Consider the following 11,692-nt stretch of genomic DNA (forward strand, 5'->3'; position numbering starts at 1 on the left):
ACCATAAAGGGGCAATGCAAAGTAGTATTTGCAGATGAATGAGCCTACTGAGCATGCGCAGTGGCTTCCTGCAGCCTGTTTGCGTCAGGATGAATGAGACGTGTCGAGCAACCGTGCCACTAAATTTCACGGAGACTGAGATCGAGATGTTGTGAATGAGGTGGAGGACAGGAAAACGACATTATTTGGTGGTCACAGTAAAAGTAGAAAAAGTATATAAATAGTATAAAATAAAGCGAGTGAGTGGCAGCACGCCGTTGCTGCCCGTGAGTGCCACGGCGCACTGGGGACAGGGGGGACATGTCCCCCCCACTTTTCAAAATCAAACATCATTGTCATTGGGATCATTGTCAACTTGCTCCCCCCCCTCCCCCACTATAGATACACTTCAGGTGGAGCTTTGATAGGATTTTTACGGACACACACATACACACACACACACACACACACACACACACACACACACACACACACACACACACACACACACACACACACACACACACACACACACACACACACACACACTCCCATACCCACTCCCATACCCACACACATACATACACATAGCCACATAGACATATACACAGACACTCACTCAAGCACTATACACATATATACATGTATGTATTCATACATGTACACATACACACACATAGCTACACATACACACACACACACACACACACATAGCCACACATATATATACACGTGTACACACACACATACAGCCACTTAAGTCATACTCATATTCACACACATACACACACATAGCCACACACACACATACACAGCCACAGAAACATATACAGTACATACACACACAAATAGCCACACAGACATACACACACACGTATACATTTACATACACACACACACACACACACACACACATAGTCATATACATACACGCATACACACACATAGATATACACACTGGCTTGTTAACCTGCATGCTTGCTCTGTAGGTTTTGGGGTTAGTTAGCGGTAGCTTAGCTCAGACCGTGATCAGATCTCGAGATTTGGGTCGATTGCTGCTCGTGTTTTGGTCGGCTCCGTGTCGGTTTTGTGTTTCGTTTGTGGTTTTTGTTTCAGATTTTCCAGTGCTTGATGTGAGGCCTCCGTGTGCTCCTGCTTAATTCTTTAAAAAAAAAAAAAGATCAATACATTAGGCATTGACTTAATCATACATATGGATTTCTGCGAGTGTGAATATACAGTATATATAAGAAATGTCTGCTCCATGTTCAGCGTTTGAACACCATGACACCAAACAGCAGTCAGCACTTTTAACCATTTAAACATTCAGACTGACTGATTAAAGATTGAAGACACTTCTGATGTTAATTACAGGTCACACTTTAGTTTAATACGTCCCAACAGTCATATTATTATTATTTTTTCGGGTCAGTTTCATTAGTGTTTCTGTTTTTATTGTTATTGTTGATTCATATTTTCAGAGGAGGTTCTGATTCAGTTACGCATGAAGAAGCGCGACTCAACAGAAGGGCTTAAACAGAGTCTGATCTCAGCTATGAAGGAGCGCAGCGAAGTTCGGTGAGTCCCGATGTGATCAATAACACAATCAGTCTGTGTAGATTAACAGTTTAGTTCCTTCCTAATATTGTTTTATGTCGTCAAAATGAGAACTTTTATAGTCAGATGTGTTTGTTTATTCTGGGTCACCTCAACTCAACCAGAGGTTCATATTTCAAATACTTGTGTAGTAAAAGTTAGGCACTTAGGTGTGTATGTGTCAAATACTCAAAACGGAGTCAGATGACACCACCCACGAGTCTTTACGTCGAACCATTCAAAAGTTATGGTAGAAAATAGGAACTATTAAATATGGACCAATCAGATGAAGGAGGGGCACACTTTTTGGCATCTATCGTCGCCACGGTAATGCTTTTGACTGAGAAAAGTAATGCGCGTCGTTGCAGGATGGAGACACACATTTTGATGTATAACACACCTGGGTGCACGTTACGGTTCAGGCCGTATTAACTGCTGAAGGAATGGCATAAATTGTGCTTAATGCGTACAAAGTTTGGTGACTTTTGGGGCACGTTTAGGGGGGCAAAAAGGCCCTCCTTTCGTCAGAAAAATAAGAAAGAAAGAAAGAGAGAGAGAGAGAGAGAGAGAGAGAGAGAGAGAGAGAGAGAGAGAGAGAGAGAGAGAGAGAGAGAGAGAGAGAGAAAAAAATTCCTACAGATACAATAGGGCTTTTGCACTGGAAGTGCTAGGGCCCTAATTAAAGCTGCAAGCAGTGATGAACGGGCCCTTGCACTCTTGGCCACCGCCCCCCATAAGCATATCAGAAATGACACCACCTACAACTTTCTATGTTTTTTTCCTAAATCAGATGTTTTCATTTTGACTGGGGGATCAGATGACTGACATTATTGGAGCCTGAATGTAACGCTATGTTCCCTCCTTCATCTGCAGATGTCGCAGATGAGACGTCTGTCTGTTTTGTCATCAGTTTGTTTATAACAGATTTTATTAGAACTGACATCATTCTCTCATCACAGGCTTGGTGAGTGCAAACTCTTAAAGACTCACTATGAAGTCATTGCGTCCGCTCTGAAGTCCGACCCCTCCCATCTGACAAAACTGGACCTGTATAAGAGCTACCTGCAGGATTCAGGAGTGAAGCTTCTGTCTGATGGACTAAAGAGTCCAAACTGTAGACTGGAGACTCTCAGGTCAGTTCATGGAGATGTTTCTACATTCATCCAGTTTTAATTCTCCAAAGATGTAACTAAATAATTTTAATCACAAACATTTAAGAAAAAAAAATGAACATAAAAAATCTCTTATATTTAGTGTCTTTTGTAAATATTCTGGCTGAACATCTGAAGAATTCATTTAAAACCCCTCAGAAAAATCATTTTATTTTATTTGTTATGTTTTTGTTAGTTTTTTATCCAACTCTTCTCAGGTTGTAAACTGGAAGAGAAACCAGTTTAGATCAGACAAGAAGATGAATCAGCTCAAATGTGATTTTCTAACAGACTTTTCTGGCTTCTGAGATATCTTCCATCAGTAGTTTCAACAGCTGGATCCGCTGGATCAGCTGCCCCCCTCCCTTCCTGAAAAACTGAAATCAGAATATCGTGTTGATCTGATGACATTTAACAATAGTAATAATAATGACTTTATATAGCGCCCTTCAAGGCACCCAGAGCTTTACAGAGATCATTATTCATTCATAAACATCCTCACTGGTGGTGGTAGCTACGTTTGTAGCCAGAGCTGCCCTGGGGGAGACTGACGGAAGCGTGACTGCCATATCGCGCCTAACGGCCCCTCCGACCACCACCAACATTCATACACATTCATACACATTCACACTGAGCAAGGTGGGTAAGGTGTCTTGCCCAAGGACACTACAACAGCAAACTGGGATAGAGCGGGAATCGAACCGCTGACCTTCCGATCATTGGACGACCCGCTCTACCACCTGAGCTACTGCCGCCCCATTTAACTGATGAAAACATTTATCTGTCATTGATTATTAATCTGAAGCCAGAACTTTTGACCAGAATTCAGTCAGAACGTTTACATGCAAAAGAACAGAAAGTCGAATTGTTGTCTTAATCCGACCTATATCGAATTTTTAAATGTGTACACCTTAGCCGGGCTGTAGACGAACCGAACTGAAGCTCTTGAGATTGAGCTTTTGGTGCCAGATAATGTGTCCAAATCGAGTTATTTTTTGGCATGTATACACAACCCACACTTAGCCGAGCTACTGACTGACCCGGGGCTCCCCCTTCAGGAAGTGACGAGCCGCAGGAATAATAACAGTCACAACAACACAACAGAGCTGCTGCATCGTTAGCGTACATTTTTTTGCATGTTGTCCTCCTTCACGCTTGTTTACTAATTGTACCGGAAGAATGCCAACAAGAAAGTGTATGTGGCGCCACCTAGTGTCCCGGAGTCGAACGCACCTCACTCAATAATCAATTGTCTTCTCGTGCATTTATATTTTTTCTGAACCTCCAGTTTAATCTTTAGCTAGGTTGTTGCCAACAGCTGGATTCAGATGTGCATGTAAACGAACTGACTGTTGGATGAACGACTGAGCTGGTCTCAGCTGAGGGTTCATGTTCTAACTGTTCAAGAGTGAAGAGGAAAAGCTGCTTAACACAGGAAGTTTACAAGCACCATCAGGACCTCCAGGAGTTCTGATTCTAGTTCAGCTTTTGTCGGTGCAGCTTCTGAAAGTCTGGCCGTGTTGAACTTGCTCCATAGTCCACTCCTCTGATCGATGGTTCAGGTGTGTTTATCGTCTCAACTTCCTGCTGCTTCATCATCATTCAGTCACTTTTCATTTGGACACAAACCTGCTGTGATCCGAGTATCAGTCCGTTCTGTTAGAACATTCACATGGTCCTGACTGTCGGACAGAACCAGACAGATCCGAAAGAAGCTGCTGAGGTCAGACGAGGACGCAGACGTTCAGACGAGGACGGAGATGTTCAGACGAGGACGGAGACGTTCAGTCGAGGACAAAGAACAGGACCTGGTTCAAGGACAACATGCCTTCATGAACTTTCATCTCTTTTCAGATTCCGATTCAGACTTTTTATTGTCATTACAGAGGGCACAACGAAATTAAAGGCAGGGAGTTTCTAGAACTTTATGTAGTTCACTGGATTTTCAGGAAGGATGGGGCAATTTTCATAAACTGCTGACAAAGCATTAAAATTGATCAACATAAGTTAATTGATGACAAAGCAGATGGAATATGAGATGATGTATAAATGAGGTAACATCCAGTCAGCGACTGGGAAATTAACCTAAATGTTGTAACGTCTCCGTCAGAAACCACATCTTCATGTCAGCTGAACTGATGTAAAGAAAAAAAACATCTGATTAGATTTTTATTTCCCTGTTTCTTTATTCAGGTTGGTTGACTGCAGGTTGTCAGAGATCAGCTGTTCTTCTCTGGTCTCAGCTCTGAAGTCCAACCCCTCCCATCTGAAACTTCTGGACCTGAGCTGGAACTACAACCTGCAGGATTCAGTAGTGAAACATCTGAGTGGATTTCTGGAGAGTCCAGACTGCAGACTGGAGACTCTGAGGTCAGACATGTTTTAGTTGTGTGTTCAGATGAATCTGATGTGAAAGTTGTGTTGACACTAACCTGCAGACATCAGGCTGATCTCCTGCTGATCCACACTGACCATCTGACTGCTCTGAGTTCTTCTTCTCTGCTTTAGTTTCATCTTAAACTTCCTCTTCTGATTTATTACATAAAACTAAACATTTGAATGTGTCAGACAGGAACAAATGAAGAACCAGAGATGTGTCTGAACCTGGAATAAAACATCTTCGGAAAAATTAATTAACTTAACAGCTAATACGTTCAGAAATGTCATCCAGATGCTGTTAATAAACTTAGAGAGTCAACAGACAATAGTGGACAGACTGAATGTGTAGTCGTCCAATATATGAGTTATAGAGCTCATTTAATAATTAACTTCTTGCTGTGGCTGAAATCAGTCAAACCAACGTTGGCTTCCTTTGACTAACATTACATTTCATTTCAACAAATACAAGTTTACTAAATATAAAACTCTCAACATGGAAAAACATATTTTGCTATGTTTTTTTAATATTATTCCTCAATATAACTGTTAAGATCATTTCATCCAGGTGACATCAAGACATAAGGTGCAACAAATTATTACTTTTTATGATTTTCAGTGTGTAAAATGAAATATAAATACATGCATGTTGAAGTAAGTAAACTGAAATAAAGCTGCTGTCTAGACGATGAGTTTCCTTCATCAGCAACAAAACATCCAACAAGAACATCAGAAACATTGTGTTGAAACTATGTCGTCACTCAATCAACTTTTTCAGAGAAAATGTTTGAAAAAACTCCTAAACAGACAAATATGTACTGATTGATGAAGAAATGTCTCCTTAAAAACATGGAGTTCCAAGTTCAAATTTTAACATCAAAACTCAGCTTCAATAAACTTTTACCTGCATTTAATATTTACACAGAAAGACTGATATTTGAATTCAAATTCTACCAAAAATGTTTCTGCCAATAAAGACTACATTAAAGCCTGGAGCATCAATTAGTTTCCATATTTAGACGAGTATTTGGCTCAGCTCAAACTCAGACTTTTCTGATCATCAAGTCAATAATACTGAAGAGAAATATACGCAGACTATTGATCACATGTTTGACATCAATATGAATATCAGACTTCATAAAGTCCATCACCTTTCTAATTCTACTCTGTATGGAGCATGTAAAATGATGATGATGATGATGATGATGCTGATGATGATGATGATGATGATGATGATGATGAATTGTAATGTATCTTTAATTCTTTATTCAGATTGCAGTGGTGCGGGTTGTCAGGGATCAGCTGTTCTTCTCTGGCCTCAGCTCTGAAGTCCAACCCCTCCCATCTGAAACATCTGTACCTGAGGTTCAACTACATGCATGATTCAGATGTGAAGCAGCTTTCTGATCTGGTGGAGAGTCCAGACTACCAGCTGCAGACTCTCAGGTCAGTGGAGGTTGGATTCGGTTCTGCTGCTTCCAGCACTAAAACCAGTTGGTATCAAAACAAAGATCAGTGTTTCCAGTGAAGCTGCAGCTTCTCAGCAGCTGTTTTCCTCATGAAGCTGTGAGAGGAGGATGATGACAGGCTGCAGGATTGGACAGAAAGACAGAGACAGCAGTCAGCCAATCAGATAATCCAGGTGTTGGTTGTGGACCAGTGTTGTGCCATTCAATTAAAATCCCCCTGTCGAGCAATCTTAGTGACCATCTACAGACCACCCAAATATGATGCAAGGTTCTTTGATGAGTTTGCCAAACTACTGTCAATTATGTGCATGGATTTTGACTGTGTTGTTTTAGTGGGTGATTTTAACATTCATGTTGATAATCCCAAAGATGGATGTGCTCAGGAACTTTTAAATATTCTGGATAATTTTGGGTTTTCCCAGCATGTCAAAGATTCAACGCATAACCGAGGACATGTTTTAGATTTAATTATTTCCAAGGGTCTTAATATCTCAGAGGTTGTGGTGAACGATGTTGCTCTGTGTGATCACTACTGTGTTTTGTTTAAAATGACCACTGTTGCCAATCCTATGAAAGGTGAAGCAGAGGTAATCAGAAAGCGTTATATAAATGATAACACCTGTGCATTATTCACCCAGGGTTTTACACCATCAACAACCCTTTCCTCAGTTCTAGTTGATGACCTTGTTAACAGTTTCAGTTCCAATGTTATGGCTGTTATTGATTCTATCGCCCCAATTAAGACCAAAGTTCTGTCCGGGAGGAAAAGGTCACCCTGGAGAAACGCCACACTAGTTAAAGAACAGAGAAGGAAATGTAGACAAGCAGAACGCAAGTGGCGCAAGAACAAACTTCAGGTATATTACAACAGTTATAAAGAGAGTCTTCGCAACTATAACCAGAAACTGAAGAATGCAAGGCAATCATATTTTTCAGAGATTATCAATGGAAACAGTAATAATACTTGCGCATTGTTTTCTGTGGTAGAAAGACTGACAAACCCTGCAGCCTCAATCCCACTTGAACTGATATCAAAAAAGACCTCTAATGACTTTGCTGACTTTTTCACAAACAATATATTACAGATAAGACAAACAATGTGCTCCACCTCAGGAATGATAACACTCTGGCCTTCCTATCTTGTAGTAAAGCTTGGACAGTTCAGCATATTAGATAATACAACGCTAACGGAAACAGTTTCAAAATTAAAGCCCACAACATGCTGTCTTGATATTCTGCCTTCAAACTTTTTTTAAACAGTTTTTAACTGCATAGTGCCGGATGTATTGCAGATAATGAATACTTCTCTTCAAACAGGCCAGTTTCCCCAGGCGTTGAAAACTGCAGTAATAAAACCTCTTCTAAAAAAATCAAATCTGGATGCTACAACACTTAGTAACTATAGGCCAATATCAAATCTGCCATTTTTAGGGAAGATCATTGAAAAGGTGGTCTTTCAGCAAATCCATGCTTTTATGATGCAAAACAACCTCTTTAATGTATTTCAGTCTGGATTTCGGCCACACCACAGCACTGAGACTGTACTCATCAAAGTCCTAAATGATATTCATCTGAATAATGATGCAGGCAAATCCTCTGTTCTGGTATTATTGGATCTGAGTGCTGCATTCGACACAGTTGATCATAACATTCTTCTCAGCAGACTGGAAAAGTGGGTGGGACTTACCGGCACTGTGCTTCAATGGTTTAAATCTTACTTGCTTGATAGGGCCTTCTTTGTGTCAATAGGAAACCATGAGTCTGAGAGAACCAAGATCACATGTGGGGTTCCTCAAGGGTCTATACTCGGACCGCTTCTATTCAACATCTATATGCTACCCCTAGCTCAGATTATGGAACATCACAACATTTCCTACCATACTTATGCGGATGACACACAGCTTTATATTTCAGTGTCACCACATGACTACAGTCCCCTGATCTCATTGAGTAACTGTATTCACCAAATCAATGAGTGGATGTGCCAGAATTTTCTCCAGCTAAATGCAGAAAAGACAGAGGTGATCATTTTTGGCCCTAAAAATGAAAGGGAAAAGATCAGCGCTCACCTTGCCTCCATGTCATTGACAGCTACAAATCAACCAGAAATATTGGTGTAATTATTGACTCAGACCTGAACTTCAACAGCCATCTAAAGTTTCTCACTAAATCTGCCTATTACCACCTAAAAAACATTGCTAGAATTAGGGGTATTCTGTCCAAACAAGACATGGAAAAACGTATTCATGCATTCATTTTCAGTAGGTTGGATTATTGCAATGGCATCTTTACAGACCTTAACAAGAAATCTATCAGGCAGCTGCAGCTGATTCAGAACGCTGCTGCCAGAGTCCTTACAAACACCAGGAAACTGGACCATATCACACCGGTCATGAAATCACTACACTGGCTTCCAGTGAGTCAAAGGATAGAGTTTAAAATCTTACTGCTGGTCTACAAAGCATTGAATGGTCTTGGACCAAAATACATACTTGATCTGTTAGTTCCCTATGAAGCTCCCAGACCCCTTAGGTCTTCTGGATCTGGTTTGTTGTGGTTCCCAAGAACCAGAACCAAGCAAGGTGAGGCAGCGTTCAGTTATTCTGCTCCTCACCGGTGGAACAAACTTCCTGTAGACCTGAGGTCTGCTCCAACTGTCAGCCCCTTTAAATCAGGCCTAAAAACATTACTGTTTACGGAAGTGTACTCTTAAATTAAACCTGTCTTTTTTTTCTTTTTTTTTAACAGCTTGTGCTTTTTATTATTTTACTTCTTTTCTTATTCTTACCTATTTGTTATTATGTCTTGCCGCTTTTAATGTCAATGTAAAGCACTTTGAATTACCTTGTGTTGAATTGTGCTATATAAATACATTTGCCTTGCCTTGCCTTGCCTTGGTGTTCACGTGTCCAGAAATAAAGGTGTATTCCAGCTGACAGCCTTCCAGGATGTTCAGACACACAGCTGCTCCACTGCAGCTCTGAACTCTGAAGTCCTGGATGTGCTGATGGAGGGATCTCTGCAAACACTCCTTTATCTGCTCTCTTCTTTCTTCTTCCCTCTACAGCTGATGGAGGGATCTCTGCAAACACTCCTTTATCTGCTCTCTTCTTTCTTCTTCCCTCTACAGATGGAGAGAGACAGAGTGACCAGGACGGATGAGTCGTGTCCTGATCTTCCTCAGAGGTTGAAGCAGCACCAGTTTGTGTGGACAGACTCTGACTGGATCGTGATGATGATGAAGATGAAGATGAAGATGTACAAAGTTTCTGAATTCCAGCATTCCACAAACTTCTCATATATTCATGTATTTCATGTTATGTAAAAAAGCCTTTATTGTTATTATATTCTTGTTAAAAAACAGTACATCAAAATGTAGCATTTAATTTGAACTTGAGGTTCCTTCGACAAGCAAGCACTTTGTCTAAATTCTAGATGAATTCTAGTACGGAGGTGCGTACTACAAATTTACTGACGGATAAATGTCTACGCTGCCGTGGCGGAGCTACTCAGCACAGCAGCCATCTCCCCCACCGAGTCACGTGGCTCCCCTGGTGTTTTCTTTGTATTTACAAGTTTCCGTTTCATTCCAAGTTTTCCTTTTGTTGTTGTCGTGTTTTCAGCTTCGTCAGGTTTTTAAAGTTTCTCTCACTGATGAAGAGAGAGACAGAAGAGATCTGTGGAATTAAAACACATCAACACAAATGTTCAACACTTGTTGATTGATAGTTGAAATGGACTCTGATCTCTTATTATAGCGTTTAAAATGTGAGGATTTCCATGCTTTTCAGTATCCTTGTTGATGTAGGAATGGGGCGGGTGTGTTAATTGGATTGTCAATGAGGATGATGGATGCGTACCAGATGGTGGAGGAGCCGTTTACTGAGTTCTGGGGGGGTTATGGCCTTTGGATGACCTACTGTAATACAGGTGTGTTTGGATGTGTTTTAATGACCCTGGGGGGAGGCGATGCACCCAGCAGGGTATGAGGGAGTGGTGTGAGGTCGGGAGGAGCAGGTAAACCAGTTGAATCTGTCCCCCCCGAAGAGCTTGTCAGCGTTGTCTGGTTCCCTCTGCGGAGCTGAAGGGTACCAGCAGTGAAGAGAATCTAACAACCCATGCTGCTCCATAAAGTTAAAAAGAATAAATGAAATGACACGACTGGATTCCAGCCACCGTCTCTCCGTCCTCTGGTCCTGCTCTGACCTGCCAGGAATAACGCTGCCTCTGTTTCATCCTGGCCTCTTCAGCATCAAACCAGCACCAAACCAGCATCAAACCAGCAGCAGCAGGGATTTCAACCATGATCATATCTGACCCTGGAGGGAAGTCCAGACTTCTGGATACCGGCCATGAACAGTGACCCAACACTAGATGCTGTGTTGTCAGAGACCTGCGAGGTAGATGATGGTCGGACTGAAGGCTTCATCACAGCCGTGAAGCTCACTAGTTTGTAGTTTCCATCTATGGATCAAAGGCCAATGGAAATAACAGGAAGTTGGCAGTTTAAAGAGATTAAGGCCAAAACATTAAAGATAATGTGCATTTTTCTTTTAAATGATGATGTCAGAGTTTGCGATACAAATTATATTTACCTTTTTTTAAATGTTTTATTCAAATGAAGCCTGTATGGCATGGTGCTGCCCTCAGATAACAAACCACATATCTGGACCTCACGCCACTCTGTTAACATTTTGGAGGGAATTTAAATGTTTAAATATCACTAGACATGTCTAATTCATGTGCATTCTTAATTCATTTCTCTTCATTTTAGTGGACAGTGTCAGTTTAAGTGTTTTTGTCACTTCACGTTAATTCAACCTACTTTTTACATCACAGCAATTTATTTTTTCACTTTGTTGTATTTTTTATCCCGATTCTCCATTTGCAATTTTATATTTCTATTTCTAACATGACCATTTTCTTATTTTTAATACCTTTGTCTCTATTGCGTGAGAGCTGCTGACTCCCCAAATTTCCTCCAGGATCAATAAAGTACCTGCCTGTCTCGGGTTCAAGTCACAGACCAAGTCCATTTTATTTGGGTTAGAGTTTCTGAGGTTAGAAATCCTGTAAATGATCATATTTAACGTGTGCATTTCATTCCAGAGAACTCAGAAC

At 40.9% G+C, this 11,692-nt stretch overlaps 1 protein-coding gene across 1 annotated transcript in view; it reads left to right on the forward strand.

Moving 5' to 3' along the window:
- The first annotated feature begins 1,510 nt into the window (after positions 1-1,510).
- Positions 1,511-11,692, forward strand: part of LOC133446606 (NACHT, LRR and PYD domains-containing protein 12-like) — a 10,336-nt gene continuing 154 nt past the window's right edge. Inside the window, exons 1-5 of the mRNA XM_061724677.1 lie at positions 1,511-1,557; positions 2,535-2,708; positions 4,920-5,096; positions 6,375-6,548; positions 9,702-11,692. The exon at positions 9,702-11,692 is cut by the window's right edge and continues 154 nt beyond it. Coding sequence (XP_061580661.1) covers positions 1,535-1,557; positions 2,535-2,708; positions 4,920-5,096; positions 6,375-6,548; positions 9,702-9,720 — 567 coding nt within the window. The 5' untranslated portion in view covers positions 1,511-1,534 and the 3' untranslated portion in view covers positions 9,721-11,692. The remainder of the gene's footprint in view (positions 1,558-2,534; positions 2,709-4,919; positions 5,097-6,374; positions 6,549-9,701) is intronic.

The sequence above is a fragment of the Cololabis saira genome, chromosome 6 (assembly GCF_033807715.1).
Source record: "Cololabis saira isolate AMF1-May2022 chromosome 6, fColSai1.1, whole genome shotgun sequence".
Taxonomy (NCBI): Eukaryota; Metazoa; Chordata; class Actinopteri; order Beloniformes; family Belonidae; genus Cololabis; species Cololabis saira.